This window comes from Bos grunniens, chromosome 28, assembly GCF_055505025.1.
Source record: "Bos grunniens cultivar Pamir isolate PY7600 chromosome 28, Bosgru_T2T1.0, whole genome shotgun sequence".
NCBI lineage: Eukaryota > Metazoa > Chordata > Mammalia > Artiodactyla > Bovidae > Bos > Bos grunniens.
Window position 1 is genome coordinate 19,422,014 of NC_141192.1, and position 17,225 is coordinate 19,439,238.

The 17,225-nt window shown below is 44.0% G+C and overlaps 1 protein-coding gene across 1 annotated transcript; it reads left to right on the top strand.

Moving 5' to 3' along the window:
• Nucleotides 1–12,256: 12,256 nt before the first annotated feature.
• Nucleotides 12,257–16,903, top strand: PRF1 (perforin 1). Its single transcript, XM_086381544.1, has 3 exons — nucleotides 12,257–12,412; nucleotides 13,959–14,498; nucleotides 15,268–16,903. The coding sequence occupies exons 1-3, from the start codon at nucleotides 12,402–12,404 to the stop codon at nucleotides 16,394–16,396; spliced, it is 1,680 nt and encodes a 559-aa protein (XP_086237670.1). The 5' UTR covers nucleotides 12,257–12,401; the 3' UTR covers nucleotides 16,397–16,903.
• Nucleotides 16,904–17,225: the final 322 nt, after the last annotated feature.

Consider the following 17,225-nt stretch of genomic DNA (forward strand, 5'->3'; position numbering starts at 1 on the left):
CAAAAGAGACACAGCTGCATACGTTACCTTTTAATCTCCACAGCAATACTCTGAGTTACAGACACAGCTGAGTAGGAACAATCATTGGCCTTATTTTACATATGAGGACGCTGAGGCTAAAAGAGATTACTTATCCAAGGCTGATTGTCAATTGGGATTGAGCAGTGGTTTTGACCAGGCAGTGAACAAGACTATAAAGTCAAGGAGGGTGCTAAAACTTCTCTGGACTATAGTCTCCATTAAAGACAGAGTCTTATCTTGTATGGATCTATTACTGCCAGCACCTAGTTTATAGTAGGTGTTCAGTAAAGACTTCATCGTTGAGTTACAATAGATGACTGTGCACAGTACAGAGTTTTAAGATGAAATTTTTCTAGCTGAAAGGCACATGGAAAAGTCTCAGACACTGCTCAATTTCTTCCATAGAGCCATTAGTCAGACTCTTACTCAGAAATTCTTTTTTTTTTTTTTCCATTCAGGTTTAAGCTCAGTGAGACGTGTATATTTTCACAAGCCCTTGGCCACTAGTAATCCACTGCAAAACTCCCGATACGGCCAGGCATAGCCCTCAAGACATTCACGAAACCCACACTGGTTTTCTAAACTCTATAGTCTGAGGCCACCATTCTCACAAAGAAATCCCAGACCTTCTGTTCTTTAATAGAAATCTCAGAAAATTGGGAGCTCACTGATGAGTTAGAAATTCATTTTTTCCAGACATTGGAATTTCATTTGGATGCGGACTTACCAGGCAGCTGTATGTGAGCTGGGCTCCTAAGAAAGACTTGGTTTTGAGCCAAAAAACCTGGGTTTGGTCCCTGCTCTGCCAATTGTTGGCTGTGTAATGGTGGGCAAGTACTACTTGTTGGGTTTCAGTTTTTCACTTAATAAAATAATTAGGAATAACAAGATTCTGCTTATGTCACAACACTGTTAGATATAGATTCAATAATGTATGTGACAGTCTTTGTAAACGTAAAATCCATGCTATACGATCAAAAGGGTGAGCCCTGGGAGCCAACTGGGAAGGCTGGGCTGCCATGTCTGCTGGCTGACCCACCAGGCTTCCCAAGGCTGCCATGTTTAAACAGCCATGATGGAACCACCGAAGCAGCTGAGTGAGCCAAACAGGCACCTAATGAAATTGAAGAGCGGTGCAGAGAAACAAGAGGAGATGAAAGAGGTGCAGAGTCTCAAAGAGAAATACAGAAGGGACAGGAGAGAGGAAGAGCCTGACGTCTTCATAGTTTCAACATTCTGAGACACTGCCACAGTAACATATCCTTAGAGCAACCTTCATTATCTCCAATGATTTTTTTTAAGGGACTTCCCTAGCAGTCCAGTGTTTAAGACTGCACTTCCAATGCAGGGGGTGGGGATTCAATCTCTGGTAAGGGAACTAAGATCCCACATGCCACATGGTAGAGCCAAAAAATAAAAAAATAAATTAAAAAAGAATTTTTAAAGGAGATTCTACTTTTTACTACTCATTTGTGTGATATACACGTTAGCATTCCAGATTTTATTAACATTGTTTTATTAATACAGATTTATCAGTAGAGATTAGTGTGGTGGGGTGAACCTCAAACAAGAGTATTACAAATGCCCTCTTAGTGCTATCCAAGTTGGGCTGACTTCACATGAAAATGTCAGCATCCACCATGCTTATATCTCTTTGTTAAAATAGGAAAGAATTTCCCATTAATTTAATAGTACGTGAATTAGCTAGTGGTTGCTATACCAATAAGCATAATCTTTTTAATCTTTTGGAATAAAATAGAATAGCCTAGCACATGGTAGGTGCTATTTTATTTGAATAATATGAACATTTGAATAAATACTTATTAAATGAGTATTTGTGAGATCAAATATTATAGAATAATTATCCTTAAAATTTCCCTTGCTGCAAAACACCACAAAGGCCAGAGTAAATATAGTAACATGTATCAGAAAACACAGATGAAATTGAAAATAAGTAAGAAAAGTCCCAAGATGCCAAAAACCAAAGAAGTAATAATTAGGGGGAAAACTCCAGTGTTCTTGCCTGGAGAATCCCAGGGACAGTGGAGCCTGGTGGGCTGCCGTCTATGGGGTCGCACAGAGTTGGACACGACTGAAGCAACTTAGCAGCAGCAGCAGGCAGACCAGCAGCGGATGCCCTGAGGGTATGTGTCTGTCCAGGAAAACCAGAGCTTAAGTTACAATGACCAGAGCTGTAAAAGGCAACCATGTCTTGGGGAGGGGTGTGGAGGTAGAGAAGCTGAAATCATCTCACATAAGACCTAAATAAATGCTCAAAGAGCTAATAATGTAAATCAAAGTGTAGACTAGAAAAAGGAATTTATTTACTGGGAAAGGGAGCCAAGAAAGACAATTGTTTGTTTCACTCTCAAATCTGAGTGGAAAAACACAATCTCTCCTAAAACATCATAACCACAGACCTACTCTCCCTTCATTAGAGGTTCACATTTATGCCACATGTATGGATTAGAATATGCCAAGCCAAAAAATAAATACAAATAGTTGGGTTGGTCAAACTGAGAAGTGCCTCACAAAACCAAATGCAAACCTAATTTGGAGGAATTTTTCAACCCAGGTGAAGACAGTCATGCATAAGCCCACAATCTCAATGTACAAACAAAACGCTCAAAGATACAAGCCACTAAGAGGGGAGATTGAATTGACATAACAACACAATGCAGTTGATGCACCAAGGGTGCCAGGTATTGGCATGACTTGACATAAAATTCTAAATGAGTATGTGTTAATGTTTTCAAAATTTTTTAAAGGAATGGAAAACATTATCACAAAAGCTGGAACAGAATGAAACAGAGAGTTTATAAGTAAAAAATAAATTACTGAAAGTGAAAAATGAGGGACCTGGCAGTCCAGTTGTTAAGACTCCATACTTCTACTGAAGGGGAAACAGGTTCAATTCCTGGTCATGGAACTAAGATCCCACATGCCATGTGACATGGCCAAAAAAAAAAAAAAGAAAGTAAAAATGAACTAAACAAAAATCGGGAAGTTTGACCACATATTCTACAGATAAGAGTAAGGAAAACAGGCCTACACATGCATTGCTGTAAGAACAAAAATTGATGTCAAACTTATGGAGGGTATATATAAATATACATATATATGTATGTGTATATATTGTTGTTCAGTCATTCAGTCTTTAAGACCCCATGGACGGCAGCCATGTGTGTGTGTGTGTATATATATACTGTATATGTAAATGCTTAATATATATATATGTATATGTATACACATGTGTGTATGTAAACATAAATTGAACATGTATAAGGTTCTGATCTAACAATTCAACCTCTGGAAATTTATACACAGATATACCTACAAATATGCAAAATGAGATATGTACAAGATTATTCACTCCAGCATTGTTTGTAAGAGCAAAAGACTATAAACAACTCAAATGTCCATCAACAGGAGGCTGGCCAAATTATGGTTCATCTACATAATAAAATACTATGCAAGTGTTTAAAAAATAAAAGAATGAGGAAACTCTCTATATGCTGATATGTAAATATCTTCAAAGAATATTATTTAATAACAAAATCAAACTGCAAAGCAATATGTATAACATGTTTTCTTTTGTGTGAGGAGAGAAAATAAAAAGTTTTACGAGTATTTGCTTATATTAGTGTGGAAAAAAATCTGAGAAGATACCAAAAAAACTCAAAAAAGAAAAAGAAAAAGAAAAAAGTGGCACCTGTGAACATAAATTAGAGGGTTAGGCAGGCGGGGAAAGGATCAGGAAGTTTATTCACTGTATATCTTTTTATTGCTTTGATTTTTGCATCATGGTGAATGTATTACCTAGGCTAAAATCTCAGTTCTAGATTTCCCCACAGGCAGTGGGGACTTTTCACGGATTTTAGATAGTAGCTGATATTTTCTATGTTATACCTGGTATTATGTTATGTGTTTTTCATGTGTTATTTGGTCCCTAAAATAACTCTGTGAGCTATGTGCTACTGTTACCCCATTTTTAAGATGAGGAAACTAAAACTGACTTTACTCCAATAATATTTTTTTTAATTTTTGAAATAAATAAATTTCACTTTTAAAATGTTAATTTAAGCAAGTCATAATAATAGGAAAAAGTAAAATGTTTACTGAAGAAAAAATGTATATTCATATCTAAATTTTGCTCTTGTAGGTTTTTTCCTTTTCTTTTTTTTTCAGATCTCCACATCTCTCCAAACTAGAATTCTTCCTCACCTGCCACAGTCTCTAGCAGTTTTGTTGATGTGACTGTAACAGGCTTCTAATCCTTAAACATATCTCACAACCCAGTAGTCTTTTTACTCAAAAGTATAGATTATACCCTAAGACGTTGGTATTTAATGATGAAATATCATTAATACATCAAGTTTATCTTTTAAAAAAATGAGGAAACTAAAAAGTTTGAAGAAATTAATTCACTTGCTAAAGATGAGTCACAGAGCTGGGATCTGAGCTCCAAACCAACTCTAAACCCCATACATTTTATCAGTTCAGTATACCTGTGGTCTTTTAAGAAAATGTGAGACTTGTCCAAATTGCCTTCTGAAAAATAAAAAGAGAAAAACACAATAAAAATAAATAAATTTAGCCATACCTCAAAACAAAACCTTGATGGATGAATTAAATAGCAAATTCGACAAAGCTAAAGTAAGAATCAGTGAACTGAAACAAAGAACTGGAGAAAAATAATGAGAACACAGTACAGAGGGACGAACAGTAGACAATAAGAAAGAGTATAACAGATCAGGAAGAGAGAAGGAAAAGGCCTATTCTGTTGCTAATTGGCATTCCAAACGTCAAAAATAGAGACAATGAGGGAGATGGGATACATGGGATAACAGCCAAGATGATTTTTAGAATGATGAAAGATGTGAATCCTCAGGTGCAGGAAGAATAAATCCAAAACAAGATCAATTAAAACCAATTCATATCTGGATACACACTTTGCTGTACAATTTCAGAAAATCAAAAATGAAAAGCTCTTAAAAACAGTCCCTCCTCTGCACACAAAAAAGAAAATTCTCTATAAAAGGAAGACAAACTACAGCCACAATGGAAGCCAGAAACAGTGAAAAAAAAAAAAAAAAACTTCAAAGAGCTGAGACATGCCAACCAGCAATAACTTCAAAGCATCAGTCAGCTGAAATCATGATGCAAAGACAAGGGTGAAACAAAGACATTTTGGGTAAACAGAAACTGAGAGTGTGTACCACCGGAGACACCCATTGAAAACCCTTCTAACGGGCACACTTTAAGAAAAAGCAGAATTATCCTCAAAGGAAGCCCAGAGAATAATGAGCAAAGAAACTGGTAAATGTGTAGGGAAATATAAACAAACTTTGAGTGTATTAATAGTGATTAATTTAGTAGAGAAAAAGTAAGCTAGAACTAAAATACTGGAAAAAAAATAACCCTCAGAATGAGAGAGGGTGATTTTAGGTAATAGTATACTGCTGCTGCTGCTAAGTTGCTTCAGTCGTGTCCGACTCTGTGCGACCCCATAGACGGCAGCCCACCAGGCTCCCCCGTCCCTGGGATTCTCCAGGCAAGAACACTGGAGTGGGTTGCCATTTCCTTCTCCAATGCATGAAAGTGAAAAGTGAAAGTGAAGTCGCTCAGTTGTGTCCGACCCTAGCGACCCCATGGACTGCAGCCTACCAGGCTCCTCCATCCATGGGATTTTCCAGGCAAGAGTACTGGAGTGGGGTGCCATTGCCTTCTCCAATAGTATACTAAGTATCCCTAGAAAGATACTTACAAGGAATGGATGTTATTAGCATTTTTATGGGTAACCACAAAAAATCAGAAAGATTTTAAGAGCTAAACCATTAGAGAAAAAAAAAGAATGTACTTTTTCTTTCAAAATTTAGTCAATCTAAAAGAATTGGTTGGCAGGAAAGGAGTGGGGAAAGGGAAGCACAGAAAAAACAGTACAAGGAAAAAAATTATAACCCACGATGGTAGAAATCAACTCTTAACAATAATCACAATAAATGTAAATGGACTTAATGCAGCTATGTAGTTACTCAAATTGGATGACAAAACAAAATCTAATTATGTTTAGCAGAGACCCACTTAAAACATAGGAACACAGGGAGTTTGAAAGTGAAGAGAGAGGATCTCAGTGTGTGAGTTCGTGGTCGTTTCGGTTGTGTCACACTCTTTGTGACCCCATGAACGTAGCCCGCCAGGTTTCTCTGTCCACAGGATTCACCAGGCGAGAATACTGGAGTGGGTTGACTTTCCCTCCTCCAGGAGATCTTCCCAACCCAGGGATCGGATCCACGTCTTCTATATCTCCTGCATTGCAGGTGGATTCTTTATCACTGAGCCAGCAGGGAAACCCAATCTCCATAGTGAATACTAATCAGAAGAAAGTTGATACAGTTAAAAATGATTAAGAGGGTAAATTTTATGTTACATGTGATCTAGCACAGTTTAAAAATATAGTTTTTTAAAAGTTAGGATAGTTTTATTAATATGAGACAAAATGGATACTGTGGCAAAAACATTATTTGGGATTAAAAGGGCCATTAAACAAAGAATTAAATTCACTGAGATGAAACGACACTACACTTGTTTCATAAAACAGCCTCAAAACACAAAGCTAAAATTGGCAGAACTCTAGATGCAGAGAGAAAGTTACAGACCTTGAACACTGTCTTCACAACGGCAGATTTTAACATGATTCTCTCAGTAATTAGTGTATCAACAAAACCAAAGATTTGAATATAGAACCCTACATCCAAAAATTAGCAAAGAGATATTCTTCTCAAGTACACAGGAACATTTACAAAAACTGCACATTCAGTAGGCCACAGAGAAGATTTCAACAACCATCAAAGAATGGTTGTCATTTAGACAACATGTTTCCGACTACAATGCATCTATGTTAGAAACCCATAAGCAAAAGAAAGCATTTAAAACTCCATTTTCCTGAAAATGCAAAAAGCACACTTAAAAAAAAAAAAACTCATAGGTCAAAGAAAAATCATAAGGAAATTTAGAAAATATGAAAAAACTAGGCAATAATGAAAATATTTCGAAACTTTACAGATGCAGTTAGAAAGATTCATAGAAGCTTAAGTGCTTACATTAAAAAAGAAGAAAGTCTAATCCAGTAATTCCACTTCTGGGTATTTGTTCAAAGAAAACAAAAATACCAACTTGAGAAGTCATCTGCATGCCCATGTGCACTGCAGTATTCTTTACAACAGCCAAGGCACGGAAACAACATTAAGTGTCCACCAATGGATGCATGGATATATGTATATAATTTTATCAGTCCAGTTCAGTCGCTCAGTCGTGTCCGACTCTTTGCGACCCCATGAATCACAGCATGCCAGGCCTCCTTGTCCATCACCAACTCCGGGAGCTTACTCAAACTCATGTCCATCAAGTCGGTGGTGCCACCCAGCCATCTCATCCTCTGTCGTCTCCTTCTCTTCCTGCCCCCAATCCCTCCCAGCATCTTATAATTTTATATACACATATAATTATTCTTTAGCCATAAAGAAGAAGGAAATTTTGCCATTTGCAACAGCATGGATGGATCTTAAGGACATTATGATAAGTGAAATAATCAGAGAACATCAAATACCATATGATCGTATTTATATATGGACTCATTTAAAAAAAAAAAAAGCCAAATTCATATATTCAGAGAATAAATTGGTGGGGTTGGAGGGTCAATGAGATGAGTGAAGGAGGTCAAAAGGTACAAACTTCCAGTTATAAAATAAGTAAGTCATGGGGATATAATCTACAGCATGGTGGCTATAGTTAATTGTACTATACTGTGTTATTTGAAACTTAAAAAAAATAGATCTTTAAAGTTCTCATCACAAGTAAAAAAAGATTTTGTAACTAAGCAGGGTGACGGATGTTAACTAGACTTAATGTAGTAACGATTTCACAATATATACACATCAAATTGTTATGTTGTACCCCTGAAACTAATGTTTACATGTCAATTATACATCAGTTAAAAAAAAGACTGAAAATTAATGAACTAAGGATTCAACTCAAGAAATTAGAAAAAGAACCACAAAAGTTCAAAGAATACAGGAAGAAGGAAGCAAATAAAAAGATAAGAATAAAATGAACAAAATGGAAAATAATGATACAATAAAGAAGATGAATAAAGCCAAGAGCAGATTCTTTGAGAAAAGTAATGAAAATCTTTAACAAAACTGATCTAGAAAAAAGAGAAAAACCATAATAAAAATTACCATCTTTTAAAGGGGTATTGCTACTGATTCAAAAAAAAAAGTTTTAAGAGAAAGAGACAATTGTAAACAACTTCATGTCTACAAGTGTGAAGTTTTACAGACAAGGTGTCCTAAAAAAATGTAACTTGCCAAAACCAATATCAGATTTTTAAAAAAAAGCCAGAAAATCAGATAGAGCTATTGAAGACATGGACCCTACAGTTACAAATCTACAAATCTACCCAACTACAAAGACTGAGCCTTCCACAAACTCTGCCACAGCATGGAGAAAGTGGGAAAAACTCCAATTTATTTAATGAAACTAAAGATGGGGACTCGAGCATAACCATGGATAACTCATTTGAGGAAGAATCCCAAAGTTCCACAAATCTGTAAGGAAAAGAGAATGAAGAATGACGACAAGATGAAGGGAACAATGTCTGGGACTACATTCTGGATCTCTAAAATAAGCACAGTAAGTACAGTCTAAACACTGGATTTGTTAAAGGATCTCTCTTTGATTATGGTTCATGTCTACTGTAGGTATAGTTTATGCAGGTAGATACCATCAGGATCAATATCTTTCTCATGCGTTCTACTAGAGTATCCATGAAGTTTTTCTGTCAAGAGTAAACATTTTGTGACCTTTATATATCTATGTAGATAGATAGATAAATATAAATATATATAAATAAATATATAACTCCATGTGAGAGATGAGATGATAGTCACCAAGTCGTGTCCAACTCTTGCAACCCCATGGACTATAGCCCGCCAGGCTCTTCAGTCCATGGGATTCTCCAGGCAAGAATACTGGAGTGGGTTGCCATTTCCTTCTCAAGGGGATCTTCGCAACCCAGGAATCAAACATGGGTCTCTTGCATTGCAGGCAGATTCTTTACCAACTGAGCCATGAGGGAAGCCCATATAAATTCATATCCACATGCAAAAGAATGTAGTTGGACAATACTCCAAGTAGATCATGGGCCTAAATGTTAGAGTTAACTATAAGACTCTTAGAAGAAAACATGATTAAATCTTCACGACCTTGGTTAAGCAAAGATTTTTAGATACAACATTAAAAGTATAAACAACAAAAAAAAAATAGGTAAGTCGGACTTCATCAAAATTAAAAACATTCATGCTTTGAAAGACACCATCAAGTGAGTGAAAAAACAACTCATAGAATAGGAGAATATATTTGCAAATCACATTCCTGAAAAGGGTCTAGACTCTGAAGTAGATAAAGAACTATCATAAATCAATCATAAAAAGACAAATAACCCAATTCAAAAATGGGCAAAGGACTCAAATAGACATTTCTCCAAAGAAGACACACTGCTGCTGCTAAGTCGCTTCAGTCGTGTCCGACTCTGTGCGACCCCATAGACGGCAGCCCACCAGGCTCCCCCGTCCCTGGGATTCTCCAGGCAAGAACACTGGAGTGGGTTGCCATTTCCTCCTCCAATGCATGAAAGTGAAAAGTGAAAGTGAAGTCGCTAGGTCGTGTCGGACTCCCAGAGACCCCATGGACTTGCAGCCCACCAGGCTCCTCCATCCATGGGATTTTCCAGGCAAGAGTACTGGAGTGGGGAAGAAGACACGCAAGTGACCAATAAACAAATGAAAAGATGCTCAACATCATTAGCCGTTGGAGAAATGCAAATTGAAACCACAATGAGACAACACTTCATACACACAAGAGTGGCTACAGTCAGAAAGTCAGATAATAACAAGGATGTGGAGAAACTGGAACCTCGCATGCTGCTAGTGGGAATGTAAAATGGGGCACATAGGAAAATGGTTCCTAAAGAGTTACTATAGACCCATCAATTCCACTCCTACATGTAGATCCAAGACATATGAAAACATATGCTCACACACAAAAAATTTGTATGCAAATGCTCATAGCAGCATTATTCACAATAGCCAGAAAGTGAAAACAACCAAAACATCCATCAAATGATAAATAGATAAACAAATGTGGTATGTCCACACAACAGAATATTATTCAGCCATAGAAGGCAGGCAGTTTTGATACATTCTACAACTTGGACGAACCTTGGAAATATGTGGAATGATACTACAGATACAAAAAGTCATACCTTGTATGATTCAGTTAAAAGAAAAATCCACAGAGCCAGAAAGTAGATTGGTATCCGGGGAAATGAGCAGTGACGGCTAATAGGTACATGGTTTTTCTGAGGAAGTGATGAAAATGTTCTAAAATTGATGGTGGTGATGGCTGCACAATTCTGTGAATACACTAAAACCCACTGAATTATATACTTTAAATGGGTGCATTGTATGGTATGTGAATTATATTTCAACAAAGTTGTTAACAATAAACCATACAGATGGTTTCTGAAAATTGCAACTTAATGTCTCTCGGGAAAAACTGTGATTAAAACACATTTCAAGTGCGAAGTTTCAGTTGGAGAGGACAGCTGTCATCAGAAGTTGCGAATGTCAATGTCATCACTGCTCTTTCACGGACTGCCCCTCACCAGCATGTCTTGGACATTAGCTACTTTACACACCAGATGAAAACTGCTAAGTGCACATTTCATCATTAGGAGCCTAAGGATCCCTAGAAATTTCAAAGTCCTCTCTTTGATTTTATAGATGAGGAAGCGAACCTAGAAAGGTGTGTAAACTCTACTGCCAAGAGTCACGCAGCAAGCCTACACTAAAGTTGGGATTGGAACCAGTATCCCCTATCACCCCTTTGTCTTCCTACAGATTTTCTACGGGGTTCCACGCTCTTTAAGCTGGTCTTCTGAACACAGGCAAAACTGAACTCCACAGCCTGGATATCTGACCTTGGCTGTGGGCAGGAGCTAGAAGGGGGTCAGGAGGCTGTAAATTCTAAGAGAGAAAGGGGAACATCGTGGGGAGGAGATAGGCCTGGGTTTCAAGAAGAGGGCTTAAGCCCCAGTTCCTGTAAGAGCAGGGGACACAGCAGGGGGCATAAACTCGGAAGAATGAGCCATCCAGTGGTGTCACACGTGGTCTGGGGCCTGTGGCTATTTTTTCCTGTTACTGATGCGGTTGGGGGGTGAACTCAAAAGAACGGTGCCCCACTTAACGAGCTATCTCCACCTCAGACCACTATGATGTTGCCCCCACTCCCAGAAGTTGGTCTGTGAGTCACTCAACCCATGGAAACCTCAGGTAAAGACAGAAGTTGGAGAAGACCCCGGGCCCCTGGTCCCACCCACATCTCTCTCCCCAACGGGGTCACACAGCTGTCCACCCATCCACGCTATGGGTACTATTCCAGACCAGAGCGTGGAGGCTGGAAACCAGCGAGGCCACTGGTTCTCACAGACTGAGGAGCAGGAGATGCTGTCCTGGAACATGTGTTTGGAGTCCAGAACCTGGCCCTGGGGCTGGGCTGCAGGTGTGGGCAGGAAGTGGGCAAAGAGGTCTGAACAAGAATTTATTTTCTCCCCACTGCCCTGGGAGGAAGGAATGGTCACATGCTTTAATACTCACAGAGGGCCAGGCGCTGGTCTGAGCGCTTCACACATAGTAACCCTTCAAATCTTCATAACCCATGGGGTCTACACTAAGAGTAGCCCCATTTTGAGATGAGGAAACTGAGGCACAGAGAGGCTAAAGACGCTGACCAGGCCACACAGCTACTGGGCAACCGAGCTGGCCCAAGCACAGGCAGCCTGGTTCCCAAGCTCCTACTCTATACTGCCTCTTACAGCTCACACATGCGATGCTGCGGGGAGAAGCAGGGAAACTGTTCCTGCTGGCCTGTCATCAACTCCAGAGTTGAATCTCAAAGCTCTCAGACCCCTGTGTTCTTGCTCCACCCGCGGAACCTCACCTGTTTGCCCCGGGTTCCCATGCCCCAGGCAGCGCTGCATGGCAGATGAGCCTCAGGCCCTCACCGCTTGTTTCCTGAGGGCTGTGAGCAAGCCGGATGGGGAGGTGAGGACAGGGTGGGTGCCGGTGGGCGGTGGCGGGAGGTGGGGGGGTGAGAGCACAAGGGACCCGTGACTAGAGCTGGTGGGGGCGGGGCAGGAAGCAGACGTGATGTGAGCTGTGGCCTGGGTGATGAGCTGTGTGGTGAGCCTGTGTGGGGGGCTGCGCCACCATTTCAGGAGCTGTCCGTGGGGAGAGGTGTCTGCATAGGAGCATCTCAGCATGGACTCCAGGTAGGGAGGAAGCAGGGAGCCAGGGAGGCTGGGAGCCCCTGGGTGGGGACAGAGGGGCATAAAAGCCTGTCTGGGGAAGAGCCTGATGGAGCAGGAAGTGCTGTGTCCCTTAAGACAAGAGGCCAGTGTCTAGACTGTGCTCTACTACTGACTCTCTGGGCTGCTTCACGCCCTCCCAGGGCTTCAGTTTTCTGTTATACAAAATGAAGAGGTTAGAGTACATCGTCTTTAAGGCCCCTTCAAATTAAAACTAAAAAGAGTCCAGAAACAGGCTCCCTGGGAGATAATATGATGGGGGTCAGGGTGGAAATGAGTAATAATTTTTTGGCCACATCATGCAACATGTGGGATTTTAGCTCCCCGACCAGGGATCGAACTTGCACCCCCTGCAGTGGAAGCACAGAGCTTTATCTGCCAAACCACCGGGAAGGTCCCCAGAGTCAGTTTTTTAAAGTTATGAACCATGCTGGCTCCCTAAGTGAGATGATCTGAGGGCATTCCAAAGACTCCCCTTCTCCTGTTTACCTCTCTGGGGCCTGCTGTGTTGCCTGGAATTTTGCCACTCCTTTGGGGAAGGCATGGGAGGCTCCAAGCTAGAATGCAGGGTAGGTTCCTGCCCTCCATGATCCCCTGGGCCTCCAACAAGCTGCTGTCCCTGGTAGGTGCGAGAGGGGAGCGGTCTCTGAGGAGCTCAGTTTGGACAGGGATAGAGTGGAGATTCCAGTTCATAAGCAGCCCCAGTGAGGCTCCTGAGCCACTTCCAATTGAGGAAGAACCTTTTAGCTAGTGTTTAGTGACAGGCAGCTCACAGATATGAGCAGAATTCCGCAGAGCCGGGCAGGGAAGGCCAAAGAGGAGACGAGCATCAGGAGGAGAGCAAGCCTCCTGGAGGAGAATGGCTCCTCCCCACACTGGATCTAGGGACACAGGTGCTTGGGCAGCTTTTATCCTAGAATTCAGGCTGATGTTCTTCCATGAGCTCAGAGAGAGGCCCCTAAGGCACAATGGGGAGGAAGATGGTGATGCGCAACCTCATTTCTTCCCCAGTACTGCTAAGAGCTTAAAGGGGGAGGGGGTGGAGTGAGAGAGGTGGAGTGGGTAAAGAAAGCATGGCTTGTTCTTGAATCCAAAATGATCCCTCTCCAGAATCCAGGCTACCCTAGGGTTCCCAAATTCCTCCTCAAATCTTGTCCAACTACTCTCTGCCCCCTCCTCTGCATGCAGAACCCCTCTCCACCAACAGTAGCTGTGGTCCTGGGGACAAAACCATCCATCTGGATTCCTATTCGAAATCCTAGTAAGGTCTCCGCCTGGCTGTGTGACCTTGGGCAAGTCCCTTCCCCTGTCTGGGTCCAGCCATACAATGCAGGGGGTGGACCAGATTTGTAAAGGCCATACCAGCTCTGACGTCCAGTGACTTGAGAGATGTATCTCCATCCCTCTCCACCGCATATGTCCTGATAACCTACAGTTGGAGGAAGGGTTGGCCACCCTCCACACCCCTGCCCACAGCTTCTGGGAGACCAAATGCCCCCTGTCTCCACAGCTCCATGGCTGCCCGAGTGCTCCTCCTTGGCATCCTCCTGCTTCTGCCCACACCTGCCCCTGCCCCCTGCTACACAGCCGCGCGCTCTGAGTGCCAGCGCGCCCTCAAGTTTGTGCCGGGCTCCTGGCTGGCAGGGGAGGGCGTGGATGTGACCAGCCTCCAGCGCTCAGGCTCGTTCCCAGTGGACACACAGCGTTTCCTGCGGCCCGACGGCACTTGCACCCTCTGCCACAATGCCCTGCAGAAGGATGTCCTCCAGCGCCTGCCCCTGGCAATCACCGACTGGCGTGCCCACGGAGCGGGCTGCAAGCGCAGGGTGGTCAAGCTAGAGGGCCGCTCCACCGAGGATGTGGCTGGGGAGGCGGCCAACAGGATCCGCAACGACTGGCAGGTGGGGCTGGACGTGTCTCCCAAGCCAAATGCTAATGTCCGTGTGACAGTGGCGGGCTCCCACTCCCAGGATGCCAACTTCGCTGCCCAGAAGACTCACCAGGACAACTACCGCTTCAGCATGGACTTAGTGGAGTGTCGCTTTTACAGGTGAGCACTGGGGGTGGAGGGGACTTGAGAAAAGAAACGGGAAACTCAGGGTGATCTGGGAGTCCTGGAAGGGTAAGGTGGGGACTGGAGGCTGCTTCCACCAGGAGGAGATGCCCAACCCCCTCTTTCTTGGGCATTGCCAGCTTCCAGTGGGCAGGAGACCCAGCTCAGTCCCTCTTCCCTGGGGCTGTTTCATCCACTCAAGCACTCTTCATTTCTGCCTTCTCAGGCTCTGTGCTGGGAATTATGACTGCAGGTTGAACAAAAGTAGACACGCCCCAAGTCCTCAGGGACTTTGTCACCCTGAGAAATGCATGTCTCCATGGGACCTAGAGTCACCGACCCTGATTTCTCTCACGGAAGGCCATGTTTCCCACACAGTGAGACAGGGCACCTCCTGACTGCATGGCCCAGTCCATGCAGGGACCAGGACCCAGTCCAAGAGACAGACAGACAAAGCCCACAGGACTAGGCTCCAAAGCCAGAAGGTTACCAACAGTAGGGTATCATTGCTTTTAAAATTAGAAAATTGAGAGAAAAAACAAACTTTTTTGAGTAAGAAAAACCTATACAAACTATCTACGTTACCAAGGGGCAATGGGCAGAGTGGGTTTTCCTGCTGGATGGGTGATTCAGAGCTTGGGCTTTGCAGCCACGTCACCTGGGTTCAAGCCCTAGCTCTGACATTTAATACGACCTTGGGCAATCTCAAGGGGGTTACTGAAAGGGGCCCGCCACTGGGCTCACCTGCTTTTTTCTCACCTCTCAGTTTTCACCTGGTGCACACTCCCCCAGTACACCCTGAGTTCAAGAGGGCCCTCAAGACACTGCCCCCCCACTTCAACACCTCCACCAAGCCCGACTACCACAGGCTCATCTCCAGCTACGGAACCCACTTCATCCGGTCCATGGAGCTGGGCGGCCGCATCTCGGCCCTCACTGCCCTGCGCACCTGCGAGCTGGCCCTGGAGGGGCTCACAGCCAGCGAGGTCGAGGACTGCCTGGCTGTCGAGGCTGAGGTCAGCATAAGCGACAGGGCCAGTGCCTCGCCATCGTTCAAGGCATGTGAGGAGAAGAAGAAGAACCACAAGGTGGGGACCTCCTTCCACCAGGCCTACCGGGAGCGCCATTCCAATGTCGATGGTGGCCACCACTCAACCATGCATGACCTGCTCTTCGGGAGCCAGGCTGGGCCCGAGCAGTTCTCAGCCTGGGTGGCCTCACTGCAGGACAGCCCTGGCCTGGTGGACTACACGCTGGAGCCTCTGCACATGCTTGTGGAGAGCCAGGACCCGCGGCGGGAGGCCCTCAGGCAGGCCGTGAGCAAGTACGTGACTGACAGGGCACGCTGGAGGGACTGCAACCGCCCGTGCCCCCCGGGGCAACACAAGAACCCGAAGAACCCATGCCAGTGCATGTGTCCTGGTTCAGCAGCCACCACCCAGGACTGCTGTCCCCGGCAGAGGGGACTGGCCCACCTGGAGGTCATGAACTTCAAGGCATCAGGTCTGTGGGGAGACTGGATCACTGCCACGGACGCCTATCTGAAGGTCTTCTTCGCCGGCCAGGAGCAGAGGACCGCCACAGTATGGAACAATAACAACCCCAGGTGGATGACGCGGCTGGACTTCGGGGATGTGCTCCTGGCCACCGGGGGCCCCCTGAGGGTGCAGGTCTGGGATGCAGACTTTGGCTGGGACGATGACCTTCTTGGCACTTGTGACCGCACCCCAAAGTCTGGCTCACATGAGGTGTCATGCCCCATGAGCCACGGTCTCCTGAAATTCTCCTACCAGGTCAAATGCTTGCCTCACCTGACGGGGGAGAGGTGCCTGCAGTATGCCCCCCAAGGGCTTCTGGGGAATCCTCCAGGAAACCGGAGTGGGCCAGTGTGGTGAGAGAAGTGGGTCCTGAGAGGACCTCTGTGCCAAACTGGAAAGGTCCCGTTCAGGAACCCAGAGGGCCTATATCTCCATATCTCCATTAGACAGACAGAAAACTGAGACTTCTTTTTTTCTTCCAATGAGGTGGCTGGATTTACAGGCCAGCCCTCAGCCCTGTCCAAACTGCCTTAGCTCTTCAATATTCTCGAGCCCAGGAACGGAGGTGGAGCTGGGTCAGGCCCTGCAGCCAGTGCTTCACTGCCCTACAGGTCAGGGACAGGGCAGAAAGCCCGGACGCTGTGCCCGCCAGGCTGCCTGGTGTCACTTACACCATTCCCTCGCAGCCCCGCTTCTAGCGTGGTGAATTCTTCATCATATTAGACCTAACCTCTTTGGCCCCAGCTGCTCCGGTTACTCTGTTTTCTTGGCCCACCAAGCTTTGCCTCTCAGCCAAAATCCAGGACTGTCTTGACTTGTCTCATTGTGTACACAGTCTGACCAATAAATGTGATGTGATGGTGACCATGATGGTGGTGGTGGTGGTAGCAGAGGAGACGACAGAGCCCAGCCATAGCCTCGGAGATGGACTCCGACCTTAGCAACCCGACCCAACAGAACAGGTGGTTGACCCCAGGGGCAGGCAAGTAATATAAATTAACTGTTTTCCCAATTCTGTTGAAAATGGGGAGGACTCAAAATATCTCAGTCTCCTCATAACTCTCTGATTCAAGAAAGAGCAGCATAAACAGGAATAAACACGAGTGGATGTTCAGCTCTGAGTGGGGAGATAAGAGGGAATGGTGAAGTCTGGGATGAGCTGAAGGGCATGTCTTATCCAGGGTCG

Bases quoted from the DNA above. Each gene is read 5' to 3' on its own strand.
- PRF1 (XM_086381544.1), top strand. The intron at 14,499-15,267 runs GTGAGCACTGGG...CTCACCTCTCAG, and splicing joins GTGGAGTGTCGCTTTTACAG to TTTTCACCTGGTGCACACTC.